The sequence below is a fragment of the Leptonotus elevatus genome, chromosome 1, assembly GCF_054856555.1.
Source record: "Leptonotus elevatus isolate MCC_2025b chromosome 1, RoL_Lele_1.0, whole genome shotgun sequence".
In the NCBI taxonomy this organism is placed as follows: domain Eukaryota; kingdom Metazoa; phylum Chordata; class Actinopteri; order Syngnathiformes; family Syngnathidae; genus Leptonotus; species Leptonotus elevatus.
Window position 1 is genome coordinate 40,116,429 of NC_141239.1, and position 17,527 is coordinate 40,133,955.

The window sequence follows — 17,527 nt, forward strand, 5'->3', positions numbered from 1 at the left end:
CATTGTATAGACTATATATTGTGGTGATTTTTATTTTGTCTTCATGAGCATACTCAATATTGGAGTAATCCAGTTACATTACTTTAATATTATGGTACTCTGATTACGTTACTAACTACATTTTTTAGCAGATAACTTGTAACTAATTACATTTTAAAAGTAACCCTCCCAACCCTGGCAAAATGTAATGTAAAAGTCAGCCGACGGGAGCAGCTTTATTGGAAGTGAGAAAGCTGCCAGACTTCTAGATGGTGTAGACGAGCAGTCAACACTCAGACTCAAGCGGCCAGTGAACTCTTGGACACTGTGCAAATGGTAAACAACGTGGAGATGTTGGTATATCGTCTTGGAAAATTGATAGCCAAATTCAGCTAATTACGGCCTTTTGAGCAGTTCCAGCTATAAACTCAAGGGTAACTGATATTGTCAGCCTGTTCCCAAAACAACCTTTATCTGGACCTTCTCCTGGAAGAAATGCTGCTGGATGCTTTTCCTTCACCTCTCCCCTGTCCATGGACTGAAGGCTTTCCCCATAACAATGGGCCATGCTTATCAGCTGGGACACCTGTTACACACAATTCAAAATCTTCTGCTGCACGCTGCTGCTGATTAATTTTTATTTTGAGTAAGCCTTTTAAAGCCGGGAATTCTGTTTTATCTGTAGGTGACCAAGGACAGGGATTTAATATTGTTCACTGACATCAGTCTACTAGAATGATAAAAGAAAGCAGTTTGTGCTCCACTCCAATCAGTACAAAATCTTGTAATACTAGCGTGTTCTGTCTCTTTAACGGAAAAGTCAATGTGTATGACATAGCTATGTGGGAAGCACTCCCTTAAATATTTCGTAGCATTTTATAACCTTGCCTACTAGATGCCACCAAACTGAGAAACCATCTTGTCCCGAGCCCGCTGATTAAAAAAAATAATAATAAATTCACCCATCTGAACTGCTGGTAATTCTGACCAATCACAAAGCAAGATTGTGTTTGGAGGGCGAGGAATGCGGCTGTGACGAAAACAAAAAGCGCCAAGACCGTAGGAAACAAATAAACCTAACATGGACAAATGCATGAACGCTATTAATTCTGTTCTCGCAGGATTACTCAGTTTCCTTTGTTGAATGAAGAACAGCAAGAGGCGCTTAGCATTTTTGTTTTGTTTATTGTTTTCGTTTTTCCTTTCGTACAATCAAAGTGACAATTTACAACATTCACTTTTCACATACAATTATACCTGAAAAGAAAAAGGACTGACGGGATGAAGCTGAAGCTTATTAATTCCCACTCCCAGAATGCAATAGGATGCAGATAATCAAAGTGGTAATTCCTCACATATCTAGTTGTGTGGATTATCAAGTTGTTGATTGATGCAAAAGTTCGTCTTCCCAATAGTTATTGTTAATGTGTCCGACCTCTATCAGAGTCAGGAAGTGAAGTGACTTATAGCTCGTTAATGGGAGCTGGACGCCAGCTAGTGGGCTAGCACGCTTGCTAGCTTACGCTAATACTGCTAGGCTAATTTGGTGTGGTTTCATGTTGTTGGCACTTGCCAGAGCCATATAGATACTTTTTCAGTTACAATGAACACGAACATTGCTAGGCAGGGTTTTACAGTAATTTTTTTTCAATATATTAAACGGTGGAACATTTCTCCACAAGAGCTTGATGCCAAAGAATGAAAGGATCTGCGTTAGCGGCGGGTTTGATGAGGGATGAAACAAATTCTCCATATGAGTCACACACTCTTCCTTGGCGATTACGCTTTCACCACACACTCCTCATGTCATAGAAACATGCCTGGGCGGGTGGGTTATGACATGTATGTCTCAAGCCCACAAGAAGCCTAAGATGACTCCACCAATCTCTCATGGGTCACTGTCGCTGATTCATGCACCAAACTCTGATATTTCTTCACATAATTGACTTGTTTATCTGTGAATAATATCTGACTGTATTCTACACTATGACCCCGTAAGTCTTTGCACAACTTGTTTATTTGTAATACTCATAATTTGGAATAATTATTAATCCTGAGTACTGTAATGCATGCTTCTTGAGTGAATTGAAGGCTCTAAATTGCCTGTAAGTATGACTGAGTGGAAATTTGTAGAGAAAAAATAAGTAAAAAGTACAAGAACGTTAGCATGTCCTGCCAGTTACAAAGGTCAAAAAAAGTTTGTTTTCTTTAAATAAAAAAAAACACTGTTAGCATGTTACTTACTGTAATATGAGTTACAGTTATGAGAATAAAGTTGGAAAATTGAGAGAAAAGTTCAATTTCTTCAGATGTAAGTCATAATACAAGAACAATGTGAGCATGTTGTTACAAAAAAATATTAGAAGAAAAAAATGCAAAATTACAGGAATAAAGTGGGACAGTTAGAAAAAAGTTGGAATATTATTGAGAGGAAAAAAAATTCTATAAGAAAAATGTCTTAACCCTAGAACATAACAGAACTTTCCGCGGTTACAGAAATTATTATATTATGAGCAAAAATGTTACCATTATAGGTATACTATCGTAGATTTAGGAGGAAAAAAGTTACTTGAGGTTAAGAGAATAATTAAATGTGCCTTATTTTATATATATATATATATATATATATATATATATATATATATATATATATATATATATATATATATATATATATATATATATATATATATATATATATATATATATACAAACCCAATTCCCAAAAATTTGGGACACTATACAAAGTGTGAATAAAAACTGAATGCAATTATGTGGAAGTGCCAAATTTTTATATTTTATTCAGAATAGAACAGAGTAGAGGTCAAAAAATTAAACGGAGAAAATGTATCATTTTAAGGGAAAACTATGTTGATTTTATACTCCATGGTGTCAACAAACCTAAAAATAAGTTGGGACAAGACCATTTTCACCACTGTGCATCCCCTCTTCTTACAACAGTCTGCAAACGTCTGGGGATCGAGGAAACACGTTTCTCAAGTTTAGAAATAGGAACGCTGTCCCATTCTTGTCTAACACGCGTCTCGAACTGTTCAACTGTCTTGGGCTTTCCTTGTTGCACCTTCCCCTTTATGATGCGCCAAATGTGTTCTAGAAGTGAAAGAAGTGGACTGCAGGCTGGCCATTTCAATACCCGGATCCTTTTTGCGCATCCATGATGCTGCATGTGGTCTGGCATTATCGTGTTGAGAAATGCAGGATCTTCTCTGAAAGTGATGATGCCTGGATGGGAGCATATGTTGTTCTCCAATCTCAATATATCTTTCTGCATTGACGAACCCTATACCATCACAGATGCAGGCTTATAAACGGAGTGCTGATAACAACTTGGCGTGTCCTCTTGAGTCAGTATGATAGAGCGCCCCAGTTTTCCACAAAGATCTTGGAATCGTGATTGGTCTGACCACAAAACAGGTTTCCACTTTGCCACACACCATTTTGGCCCAGAGAAACGCCTGCGCTTCTTGGTCCGCTTCTTCTTTGTACTGTGGAGTTTCATCTGGCAACGGCGGCTTGTGTTCACCCACAATGTTTTCTGGAAGTATTGCGGAGCCCTTTCTGTGATTTCCCTTACAGTGCACATTCCTGTTTGCGGTGCAGTGCCGTTTAAGGGCATCCAGTAGGATTTTTCCGCCTTGACCCTTACACACAGAGATTGTTCCAGATTCTCTGAATCTTTGGATGATGTTATGCACTGTAGATGATGACTTCAACCTTTTAGCAATTTTTCCCTGGTAAACACCTTTCTGACATTTCTCCACTATCTTTCTGCGCAACATTGGAGGAATTGGTGATTCTTTACCCATCTTGGCTTCTGAGAGACACTGCCACGCCGAGAAGCTCTTTTTATACTCCAATCAAGTTGCCAATGGACCTCATTAGTGCTAACTTGTCTTCCAGCTGTTTTTTTTTAATAAGTGCAAATGACTTTTCCAGCCTCTTATTGCTACCTGTCCCAACTTTTTTTTGATTTGTTGGCACGATAAAATTATATTTTCTCAGTTTAAACTTTTGACCTGTCATCCGTGTTCTATTCTGAACAAAATATTGAAATTTGGCACTTACACATAATTGCATTCAATTTTTATTAACAATTTGTTTAGTGTCCCAACTTTTTGGGAATTGGGTTTGTATATACAGTGCTGCTCAAAAGTTTGTAAACCCCGCAGTAATATATAACCTTATTAAATTGTTAGTCATACCCCAATCTACAATGCTGACATTGAAAATAATGGACTTCAACAAAAATAATGATAATATTGCCATTCATTCTTGAACAAAAGTTGTTGATTTAAGAAAAACTCAGATTTCATGGGTGCAAAAGTATGTGAACCTCTCACTTAATCGGACATTGCACCACTTCCTGAGGTCCCCTGAGATTTGTCTTCCTCTCAGCATGACTGGCCTGTATGGGTTCACCTGGGTGAGACTAAAGTGGCATGGTTTTGTCTCTGTGTCAATTGATTAAAAAAATAAAAAGAACAATGCATTGAAATTCTAAACCTACACCTGTTGTTTCATATAAAATGTAATGGTTCAGATTGAACAACAAAATCAGGTTGAAACAATTGGAAAATCCAAATTGCTCAAGAGGTTCACAAATATATATGTATATTTTTTTTTAATAGAAATTGATGGACAAACTATCATAAAATTACAAGAATAAAGTTGTATGTAAGTTATGGGAATGAAGTTCTATAGTTATCGGGAAATCTCAAAGAATAAAATTGTAAAATTATCATCTTTAAGTCGCAATAAAGGAAATCCATCTATTTTCTTGACCGCTAATTCTTCACAAGGGTCGCGGGGCCAATATAGGAAATAAAGTGATTAAATTATTTGTAATACAGTATTATGTGAATGAAGTCAATTTTAACCAGTGAATGTCAAAATTCATTCACAACCACAATAATCTGTACTTAATGCATGAGTGCTGAGGAATAGTGACCTTGGTGACCTTGACCTCTGTTACTTTGGGGACACACAAATACAGTATTTCACAATGGTTTGTTTCCATGGGCGCAAACACAAACTGCCAAAGAAGTAAAACTGGTGACGTTAATGAAGGAAGTGAATCTTCTTCTTCCTGATTCCTGGTTATCGGGTTGAAAAGGTTGAGAAGGAACTGTTGCATAATACGACGCACTCTCCTGTGGTCATTGTGGACTTTCGCTGACTAATCATATTGAACAACACACGATACACATTTTTTATATCTTTTTTTTGGGGGGGTGGGGCTAAACAGTTTCTGATGATTCCGCAGGAGAATTCGTATTCGCTGTCTGTTACCGCCAAACAGAGATGGGCATTTTCGTCAATTCTCGTCAATGACAATGCCCACCTTTCGGTGAGTGTACCATGACGCGAAGCCTCGAAACAATACTCGGACTGAGCACCGACTAAAACAGGTTTACGTCTGTCGATCGGGCTGAGACAGCCCTTGTCATTCCGTGTATTTTTGAGAGGCTTTGCGTCCTAAAGAATTTCCCGAAAATACGAAAGCACTCGGCGGAAAATGGGCAATCGTAATTGATGGGAATTCACAATTGGCAGAAGTACCCACCTCTGCTGATGAATGAAAAAGGATGAACTTATTATAATCACTAGCTCCCAGGGGTTCACTTATTGCGATATATAACTCCCAAGTCCTAAAATATTTTTTATTCTGTCTGACTCAAGTCTTCTGGTAACAGACTCTTGAAAAGTGTATTAAATTCTCTATAGCCCCCTTGTTTTAGCCCCTTTTGACCGTATTGCTTATACTGTACTTCTTTGTCAAAGCTGCCTTCTCTCAACAGCCAAATGTTATTATAAAACAATCTGGATCTCAACTCCTGCGGTTCAAGCCAGTTTTGCAGTGACAAAAGCTATGTGCGGACTTTTTGTTTTGTGATGTCATGCGATTAATGCCTTGAAGCTGAGGACATGGCGGGAATGGGTCAGTCTTTGGTCAGTTTGGAGGTTTCTGGTATTCCTCTGATTCCAAACACAGCAAAGAACTACTCTTTTTTCGTGATGTGTCATTTCCTCCTATTTTCTTTCTGCATCCAACATCTGGTAAATTCCACTTGACCAATGAGTCATGCGTCTTACAACATTTCCATGCGTATGGGAATCTTCCCTTTTCTGGATGGAATCCTTGTGCTGGCCTTTTGTCATTCTGAGTGGATAAAACGTGATGTCTCCCGTCTGTTTTTTAAATTATGCCAAACAACGCTGGTAATATGCTCTTCTGTGGAAAATAGAGGAAGTGTTTACCACTGTGTGACCATAAACCAGACAGTAGGTAGCCAAGTATGATGTCAAGAAGGAAGACGGCCAAGCCAAACGGACTGCGTCTTATTTATACATAGTCAGGGTTATGTATTGTGTGTTCGATGCCATCACCACTAAAGGTTATACACAACAACCTAGAATCAATGACAATGTTTTTTCCTTCACAGTTGTGAAAAATCTAAACCTCAAAACTCTATGTATGTCAAGCCAGTAGTTGGCAAAAACTGCGTACCAATTGCTGAGAAACCAAAATACGAGAAACACTCCTTGTATGATCGGACAGTAGTAATTAAAACAGACTCTTACTGTATTCCCTCCCAGTATTACACAAAGACATCCAAGTTTCTTCTAAAATATACAAATAAAACAACTCATATACATGAGGGGATTCATTTGGACTTTATAAGAATAAACTCATTTTATTGCGATTATGTTCTAAACTTATAAGAATGGAGTCATGCCAGTATGTGAATAGAAGTCATGAGACTAGCGAGACTTGCACCTGCGTGAGAATTTTCCACATGCACTGTCTACCAAATTAGAGGCCTGCATGTCATATCCACAGATTTTTTTTTACATCTTTTGAGATTTTAGACTCACAGACATCACTGCCACTGAAATTTCTTGAAATTGTCCATGCCCCCACACCCCATCCCCACACACACACACTTGTCTTTGTATCATCGTGAAGACATCTCATTGACTTAATGCATTTCCTAGCCCCTTCCCCTAACTCCAACCATCAAAAATTATTGCCTACCCCTAATCCTTACCCTAACCTCAACCATAACCCAATTCAAACCTAAACTCTAAAACCAAGTCTTGACCCTCAAAAAGAGGTCTGAACTTTTGGGGACCACCAAAATGTCCCCAGAATTTCAAGTGTTATGGTAGTTACTAGGGGTGTTAGAAAAAAATCTATTTGGCAATATATCGCGATATTACAGCGCGCAATTCTCAAATTGATTCGATATGCGGCCGAATCGATTTTTAAACATATTTTTTTTAATGGGAATATTGAACAAAACGTCTTACTAAGGGTTAGGATTCACACATTAAGCATGGAAGAATGTTATATTAATGGAACATTAAGCCTTAATATTCTATTTCAGTGCTGTTCAAACATGAAACAGATTGCAACCTGTTTGTTAAATGCAGTGGCTCAGTTATAAGCCTGAATTTTCAGAAAAATAAATACATTTTCATACAAATCTTACAGTTTACATGTACAAGTTTACTGATTAAATTTTCAAAATTTGAGTTTTTTAAAAATCGCAATAATCAATTTATAGATTCGTATCGGCATTAATCGGTATCAAATCGAATTGTGACCTATGAATCGTGATATGAATTGAATCACCAGGTATTAGGCAATTCACACCCCTAGTAGTTACACACACAATGTACACACAATGTAGCAAAGACACTCACACACACACACACTCCGTATTCAAATTTCCAACAAAAGGCCAATTATTTCGCCTGAGTAAGGGCAAAGGAAGTCAAGAATGTGACCATAACAACATGAGTCTTTCACAGATGGGGCACATGGTTTGGGGCACTCGCCGCCACATTGAATCTATTAAATTCTGAGATGATGTCAACTCGCTCCTCCCAGTCTTCCTCTGTATTTTGCGAGTGGTACTTTAATGACTGAGTATGACCACACGCATCAAGTCCATGAAGACAACTCAACTCAGCGCGTGTCACAGCCATGTACATATGACATGTTGCACCATCTGAGTTTCTACATTGTTACTGGGGGTTTTCATTACTATTGGGGGTGACTTCATTCACTTGATTGTTAAAACCACGGCAGTGACGCCACGCACAATTTTTTTTAATGGAATTGATGTCACATCTGGATATGTAATTACAGATTATCGTCATTTAGTGACGCAAACAGGGTTCTCGCCACTGCGTTACTTAATTCCCCAGTTTTACGGTCATTTTTCGGAAGAACCTATTTAGAGTGTTGTCAGGTGTAAATGCAACACCCAATAAATAAAATACGTGCCAAATTAAGGAGAGGGCAGGCGTGTGTAAATTACGCCCACTCTGCTTACTACTACTCTCCTTTCCAGTGAAGACATGCTCTAAAAAAGTTGTTTTTGAAACCTCTTTCGGTAAATGTTGGGATTAACATGTACACGCAAAGCCAACATGAGCTGGCTTGCTAACTTTAGCCCATTACTGTGAAGGTGTCTCACAAACATTTCAGACTAGGGGACATGTTTGTTTCTTAAGAAAATAATTAACAATGTTTTCCCCTTTTTACATGTCTAATTAAATCATATATAATACGTGCAGTGACTCAGTTGCCAGTGACTCAGCTGAACAACCTGTTTGTACAAAGCTAGTCCTTTGACAACTGGCACTGCAAAAAGAAAAAAGCATTTTGAATTCAATTCCATTTATTTTGCATCGATTCTTAACAACAATGACCGCACGGCTTTTTACGTGGAGTTATTGCCCCCATCTTGAGAATCACTGGACTCAGAGATGCCACAACATGGTAGGCAACACACGAAACGTCTCAGGGCCCCTAGCTATAGGGGCCCTGAGACATGGCTGATATTAGCTCATATCAATGACAAAACAATGGCGCTGCTTTTGACACTTTAGATAAAATGTTGGGAATCTCCCGTAATAGGGCCACTTACTACCTGTTGGGGGAAATCAGGATTAGGGAATCTCCTCAGTGGGGCCCCCTTACAGCATGCTTTTTGTAAAAAAAAACAATAATAATAAATAAACGGACTACAAAATGAAATAGAAAATAGCCTTATATGCATTAATAGAACGTAATGAATGATGAATCAAACTTAAAGTGTCAGTTTTTCCTTTCCATTTTCCCCACTTGATATGTTCTAATCATTCTGGAAAATTGAGCAATTTTCAGTTTTTAATGAGAATGAGAAATAACCTTCAGTGTTGACAGTTTTCTATTTATTTTACATGAATGTGTCGGTTCTTTAATGAAATACATCTTTGCTTTTGTTGACTTATGTTAATTTTCGTGGAGTTTTTAAACGCTTTTCCCCCTTTAATAACGTCACGTACATGCACACGTGCATACGCGTGTGCGTGTGCATGCATGCTTTTCCTTTGCACGAAGGTGAAAAAAAGACATCAGTCTGTGCAAGTGACGTTGCTTGTGGGCGGATTCTGCAGCCATAAAAAAGGCCCTCGTGAACGTGGTCCGAAGCAGAACAAACCCGTCCTGTGCACTGAAGAGAGCTGCAATTCAAGAACGGTGCGTGCATTCCCTGTTTGAATACCTTAAAAAGCTTTTCCTCGTTTTCTACTTTTGTTTGTATTACTACTTTGTTGTCCTGAACGATCAACGATGAGCTGGACGGTGAAGAGCTTCGTGCTGCCCCTGGTGCTGCTGTACTTGTGGCGGCTACAGGAAGGAACACAAGCCTGCAGCTGCGGTACGACGCATCCGCAGCAGGCGTTTTGCCAAGCAGACGTCGGTAAGTTTCACGAAACTCCACATATATTGCCTTTTGTTTGTTTGTTTAATTTTAAATGGGCCTAACGCTATACGCAGTATATTTGGGGCAGTGTTTACTGACCATATGTTACACGTATTTACGCTTTGATATTGCGTGTTGAACTTAATGTGCCATTTTAGACAGTCTAATCAAATGTATTATGTGCAACAATTTCGGCATTAATACTTCTAACTTGGTACTTGATGTGATTTACCATATTAGCAAGGGAAGGCGAGGGAACAAAGGTTTTGCTAATAGTTCTATATGACTGTTTACCATTTGATTGCCGCCTATCCAGCTTAAAATGTACAGTCTACTTCGTAAATGACTTGAAAGGCACTTGCTTATATAGGGAATTGAAGTTATATTGCTTATTAAATCTGTTTACATTGTGACGTTAGTCCAACTCAGTTTTTGGTTTATTTGTGACGAAATGGCCGAAGTAACTTTGAAACATGCTTTTAAGCATTCGATGCTTCTGCCGAGTCCAAGTAAAAGTTCTTAACATCTGCCTCAGTTCTGAGTATACATCTGAGTAGGCTACTCACTGATCCAGCTAGCGTACATGATGATGATTTTTGCAATTCTGAAGAAAACGTGTATATTTTTCAAAAAACAACACTTACACACAGACTTATTGTTGAACAACACATTTGCAAACATAAAATAAGCCTGTATTTTATTCAAACATTACATCAAACAGTTATTTTGCTAGTAACTTATTTAAGTTGTATCTTATGCACAGCACTTCGTTTTTTTAAAGTTGTTTTTTTCACATAGTGCTCTAGTAATGAGTCGATTGCATTATCCTAAGGTTTATACTTCGATGTCATGCTATTTTTTTAGCATGTCATTTTGCATCCATACAGTAGCATTAAGATGTAGTCACTAAAGCTCATGCTTCCGTTTAGTGGACTTGTGGAAAAGAATACAATAGAATGGGGGAAATAATAGAATGGAACAGATTAGAATAGAACTTTGTCACTGTCACAGGGACAATAGTTGGCATCTCAGTTTGCGGCATTGAGAAAAAGAGAATAAGCACACAGTTACCAAAGACTTATTTAAAGAATATTTTATACATTTGGGTTATATGTCTATATTATGATATGGTAGTACTGGTAGAGCAATTTTCTACTTTTACAATTACTTTGTGTCTTATTTTGAACTGTTTGCTCCGCCGAAGTGCACAACACCACACGCTCTGGAAATACACAATAATCAGTATTAAGACAGATTTTTCAAGGATATTAGATGTCGTAGTATCTGAGATGTACAGTTTTTGCGCTACTAGAGATTGAAAGTATACTTTGTAGTAGTAACAAATATCTTAACTTTAATAACTAAGTAACTTTAAAGTCAAGGCAACTTTATATAGCACCTCATCATGCAAATACAGCTCAAAGTGCTTTACAATTTATTTATTTTTAATTGCGATTTCAAATCAACCAATAAAAACCCACATCCTAGCCAACCACCCGCTCCCTCCTCCTTACCACCCATGCACCCAACCTCTGGACTCAACCCAAGAGCCCCCAAATCCCACAAATAAGTTTTACAACAGGACAAAGATACACCGCTGAGCAAGCGAGGAGACGCCATCCTTGGCGCACGTCCGCACCAGGAGCCAAGCCCAGCCCGCAAGGACTCCACAGAAATATGAAGACTTCTGTTAAAACTAATTATACACACATTGTATTTAGAAGCCAATAGTTTTGCATGACCTTGTATTTTGCCCATGGCTTTGAGCTTCAAGTGATGTGCTGACAGTCTGAAACCCAATTTCTTTCATTTGGATAATTCACACATTTTCACACACACACATTTCAGCATAGTCAGGCGAGCAGTATTACCACAAATTGTAGCCAGAGGACTTGGAGATTTTCTCAGCTGCATCCATCACCACTGTTCCCTTCATTTGTCCACTTTTCTTAAGTCAGCTTTGCACATCTCCATAAAAGGAGTTACTGCGTTCTGGAATCATCTGTTATAATCAAGTCATGATAGATAAACGAAAACATACCTTGTATGTTTTGGCACCTTAACAAAACTAATGTGGATTCTATGTTAAGAATTGTATGAGTCACCTGCATTGGCTCTATGGTGATCCAGTGATACTTTCACTTGCCTGGAATATGATCAGTCTTTGGATTGGAGACACAACGAGCTTCTATTTTTGTTCGAGGACTTGGATGCACTAGAGCTGAAATGGCACATCTGTATAGCCTTAATCATATTTTTTCCACTTGAAGTGTTCTATTCCCCCCTCTCACATTCAAGCCTCCCAATCAGGAAGCTGGAAAGTAAGAGTGATTTCCTCATCCCCAGTTTTTTTTTTTTAAATATGAAAACACAGGCAGGCTGTGTGGGATTTAGAGGAATTATCGTTGTTTAATTCTAGTCTTCAAAGTGCTGACTGGTTTCCTCCGTGTGTTTTGGATCCCAGCTGTGCACACGCATTCTTCAGGGTACAGCTGACGAAACAGTCATGTGGTGTTGCTGTCTTTGCACCAAATCCTCAAACGTGGATGCCCCTTTTGTTTTTAACGTAATGTCATATTTAAAAATGCATTCTGTTTTTTCAGTCATCAAGGCGAAGGTGGTTGGCAAGAAGGTTGACGATGACTTTTTCAAGCCCATTAAGTATGACATCAAACAAACCAAGGTAAACGATTTTCATGTATCTGCATGTGTGCAAATCCAATGTACAGTATAACTAACTTGTTTGTTCTGCAGATGTTTAAGGGTCCTAACAAGAATTTTGATGCCATCTACACTGCACCAACCTCTTCATTATGTGGAGTGACTCTGGCTAAAGGCGTAGAGTATCTAATCACAGGTGTGTGTCTAGGGTCAAACAATGGACATAAACACTGATGGTAGCACGAGACAGGTGTATTAGGACAGGAGGCTGCAGCAATCGACATGACAGTACATTTACGGGCATTAGGCACCAAAAGTACTGTGCCCACCTAAAAATGTTTAGACAAAATAATTGTGACTTTTCCTCATCACCATTTTATTTTTTCTCTTAAGTGGTGAAAAGGTACTTATTCACAAATGCCTATTTGTATTTGGGCAATGCCGGCCTAAGCCTCCATGGGTCCCTAAGCAAAATTTTATTTTGGGGCCCCCTATCACCGCCAATAATAGTGATTATAGGTCATTCATGCTCTACTCTTTCATTATGAATACACTTGTAAAGTTAGATGTGAGACTTGCTAGATTGCAACCCACAATGATTAAGGCCATCAAAGTAGACAACTGGTTTGCAAACTTGCAGGCAAATCTTTGAAGTACTGCAATATTTTGGCAAATTCAGCAAATCCCCCTATTGGCTACACAGCGCCCCAAACAAAATTTTAACCTGAAATGTTAGCAAATTCAGGAACATGATCAGCCTGGGACCGATTTACACTGATACAGTACTAAACGGGACACTGAATGTCATCTCGGCTGACCATAAGTACAAAAAAACCACACAAAAACAATAATTTACTGTAAACACAATTTGCTTCAGTATTGTTGTTTTGAATAAAGTGCAACAGCAAATATACAAAAAAGACAGTATTAAATAATTAAATTTTGAATTAAATATTGGTGTTAATGAACAGAAATGTCTGAAACAAGAAAATAAAGTTACATAAATAGTTGAATTTAAAAAAATGTCAGAAATTATGTATAGGCCTAAAATGTGCAAAAGTTTCAATTAAAATAGATAGAAAAATCTGAACATTCCACAGCAATCCAAACATTTGGCTTTATACTCTGGATTTGAGGACGGCCCTCAACGGGAATGAAAATCCTCTCCAGTGTCTATGCTTGGCCAGTGATCATACAACGCATATCTGCGTTTATTTTGAAAAGTGCCGAAAGGTGGATATGCGTTGTATGATCATATCGGCCAACCATATGTATATCAACCTTGCAGCATGTACCGCATGGCTGGAGCCAGCCTGGTTGCACACACAGACAGGTTAAGCAGCATGAACATTTAGCGGCAATGGGAAACTACATTGTCAAAAAAAAAATTCTGCAGAAACAAATTTCACCCATTTTAGTTCTCTGTCCCTTCATTTTCTCTCCTGTCTTCCATTACAGGCAGACTGAAGTCCAACAGCAGCTCACTGCACGTCAACCTGTGCAACTTCCATGAGCCGTGGGAGAAGTTGAGTGCCACGCAAAAGAAGAGCCTGGTGCAGCGCTACGAAATGGGCTGCGATTGCAAGGTAGGAACACAAAATATATATTTTTATTTGAATTTGTGGTTGATACTGCTCTGTAAACTCATAGAGGGCTTCTCAATCGTCCTCTGAAACAAATAAACGCCACATTCATTGACATTATTGTTACTGCAACTTTATTGAGACCAGTTGAACTATTGCTCACCAAAACAGCAGCTTCTACAGATTAATACCACGAGATATATAGAGATATACCACGTGTTATAAAAACGACTTAACTTAACTTCACTGCCGATGATGGCTATAAACGTCAAAAATTCATTTGAACAATTTCTATTAGTTAAGTTTTTTCCCCCACTGTTGTTAACAAGAGTATGAAAACCTTTTTTTTTTTCTGTACATTTAGAACAGATATAAAATGTTTTGATTAATTGTGAGTTAACTAGTGAAGTCATGCAATTAATTACGATAAAAAAATGTAATCACCTTACGCCCCAAATTTTTTATAATCTTTTTTTATTTTTATTCATTCACTGCCATTGACTGCTATAAACGTCAAAAATTCATTTGAACTATTTCTATTAGTTCAACATTTTTTTCCACTTTTGTTAACAAGAGTATGAAAACCTAGAATTTTTGATTGTACATTTAGAACACATAAAATGTGTGATTAATCGTGAGTTAACTCGTGAAGTCATGCGATTAAGTACGATTTAAAAAATTAATCGCCTGTCACCCCAAATTTTTTAATAATTGTTTTTTTAAATGAATTTATGGCAGTGAATGAGTTAATAATATTTGGTTATCTTTAACAAAAATAAGCATTTTGAGCATTTCAGTAGTCGCTCCACAATGTGCCAATGTGTTCATGAAATCCCTGTCCTTGGTTGCCCTCAGATCACACATTGCACTTCGGTCCCATGCGCCATCAGCAGCCCCGCCGAGTGCTTGTGGACAGACTACCTGACGGAGAAGATCACCAATGGCAAGCAGGCCCAACACTTTGCTTGCATCAAGAGAAACGACGGCTCTTGCGCCTGGTACAGAGGGGCCATCTCACCCAAAAAGGAATTCATGGACATTGAAGACCCTTAACTCATGTCATCGATGCAGTGTATTTTTTTTCATGGTAACAATTCCGCACTTTCTGACTCCAAAGCACTTCTGTACAAACTACTGTTTCTGCAGAAATAAATGCAATCCACACAAGTTGGTATTAAACTTCACTGCAATGTTAATAGTTTTCAACATCTGACTTTTTTTTTTTCCTGGTAGGCCAAATATATTTAAGTAAAAAAATTATGAGTTGGGTTTGGAAAGAGGGTTGATCCCTCCTATGTTTTATATGCTGATTTTTGTAAGATGTTAAAGATTCTGTCAAAAGAACAAAGATGTTAACTCTTTTGCATACAGGTTCTGAAGTCAATTCTGTTTGGAAAGTATTGTACCTTGTTGAAATGTTTATTAAATATGGTTACAGTATGTATGCATTGTATGTAGTGGTTACTTTAAATCTGCTGCTGCTGTCTGCTAACACGACACGGTGATGCTGGATAACAAGCTATTGTACACTATAGTATTTTAATATACAGCGGTTTCTTGAGATACGAGTTACTCAACCCTTTTTTCAAGATATGGTAATAGTGTCGTACGGTGAACACAGCTCAGCTAACTTCCCCAGTTTTGGCATAATGCATAGAAAAATATATGGGTCATTCCAGAATGGGAGATTTGGGCTTCAAAAATATTGAAAAATAAAACATTCACTTTTATGATTTTCTGATACATCAATAATAGGTAATATATCAGAGGCTTGATTAGCGCAAAGATAAATGGTAAAATGTTCACAACCCTGCTGTTAATGTAGTGCAACCCTATCACAGCAACAAGGTTGCAGGTAACGAGTTGCAAATCTGGACGAATGTTGGCTTTCTTAGGAGTAGAAGCTACCTGTTCCTGCTGACAAAGAGGACAAACTTGCTTATCGTCGCTGCTATTTAACACTAATGTCCTTTTTTTCTCATTTTTTAAGATTTTTGGGATGTCTGCATTCAGTTTCAACCCAAAAACAAATATAAAACAAAATGGACATGTGTTTTTTACATAGCAGCAATGTTATGTAAATATGTAAAAAAATATATATAATTCTGATCATATGCATAACAGGGTTGCATGAGGTAGAGTGAGACATTCAATCAAGGCAAACTATGTTATAAGAATATGGAAGAATTAGAAGAGGACATTTGCTCTACCCGTTCTTTTGGAAAACTGATGACGTCAAGTCCAGCCCATCATGTGATTCACAGCTTTATCCTACCATGCAAAAAAAAAAAAATTATGGTAAATAATTATTTTAACTATGTTACTAAAACAAATGTTTCCACACTCCACAGTTACAAGAGACAACAATGAAACAATAATAATAATAACTTTTATTTGAGATTCAATTAAGTCAGTAGGTGATGGGACAAGAGAAATTTTGTATTTTAGGGGGTTCTTCAGAATTATTATTATTATTATTATTATTATTTTATATTTGGTTTCAGGACATGTAAATTTACTCAGAAAGTGAACTGCATATTGTGTATGTGGATTATTTAAAATTTGATGGATGGGGCGTAAAATGTCCTCCAAGTTTTGGATGACCATAATGCTTCAAGCTTTTGAATGCTGCTCCCAGTTGTCAAACAAACCAAACAACATTGCCTCTATAAGTGGCAGTTTTATACTGCTGCTAAGGAACGATGAACGAATACAGAGTGCAGAAACACGGAGAAAGACAAAATAACTGCTTACAGGGCATATATTCTCCCCCCTCCCAATTAGTCTCTCAAAAAGGATATTACAGCGCTTTACTGCGTCACATGCAGCATTTGATTGAGTTAGCCTATACTGCTACCTAGTGGCCAAATCTCACATCAGAAATGATCATGATCGCCAAGTTCAGTGTACAGTACACACACACTGTTACTATATGCTTTCAAGTAAAGTACAAATAGTATTTATTTGGGGGGGGGGTATATTATTATTATTATTTGTATATTATTAAAATCAATTGTGGGGTTTTAAAATGAATGAATGAATAATTGACCACTAGATGGCAAACATTAATACATACTATGCCTTTAACAAAAGCAACCTTATTTGGAACGAATAAATGGTATTTCATTTCCATTTATTAAAGGCGATTTGAGAAAGGAGTGATTTAAGTTACAATTTACGAGCGTGGTGACTGAAATAATTATTCTCGTATCTCAAGTCACGGTATTACGTAACCATAAATGTTTGGGAAGTTATATCATCGCAAAAAGCTAACGTATCTTCCATTTTCCCTAATCAGATTACGATCAAATTTGATCAGTACTACAATTTTAAAGATTTAATTATTGTTCTTTGGCCCTTTTTGTTAATAATGAACACTGAAAATGGTAAACAGCACAGTCCGCAGGTCACGTGTCCCTTCCTTGATAGTGTAATGACTATCTAGCCGCTGATTGGCTATCAACTTGTCACCAAGGCGGGATCTGTTGGCCGATTGGTCTCCGCTTGGAGTCCATCATTCTCGGC

General features: G+C 37.7%; 1 protein-coding gene across 1 annotated transcript; it reads left to right on the forward strand.

The window, feature by feature from the left end:
* The first annotated feature begins 9,423 nt into the window (after window positions 1-9,423).
* Window positions 9,424-15,442, forward strand: LOC147182162 (metalloproteinase inhibitor 2-like). Its single transcript, XM_086099153.1, has 5 exons — window positions 9,424-9,755; window positions 12,362-12,441; window positions 12,513-12,615; window positions 13,878-14,005; window positions 14,858-15,442. Exons 1-5 carry the CDS (start codon window positions 9,626-9,628, stop codon window positions 15,053-15,055), a joined length of 639 nt encoding a protein of 212 aa, XP_085955279.1. The 5' UTR covers window positions 9,424-9,625; the 3' UTR covers window positions 15,056-15,442.
* The last annotated feature ends 2,085 nt before the right edge of the window (window positions 15,443-17,527 follow it).

Bases quoted from the DNA above. Each gene is read 5' to 3' on its own strand.
- LOC147182162 (XM_086099153.1), top strand. From the start codon at position 9,626: ATGAGCTGGACGGTGAAGAGCTTCGTGCTGCCCCTGGTGCTGCTGTAC. The intron at 12,442-12,512 runs GTAAACGATTTT...TTTGTTCTGCAG, and splicing joins ATGACATCAAACAAACCAAG to ATGTTTAAGGGTCCTAACAA. The intron at 14,006-14,857 runs GTAGGAACACAA...GGTTGCCCTCAG, and splicing joins AAATGGGCTGCGATTGCAAG to ATCACACATTGCACTTCGGT.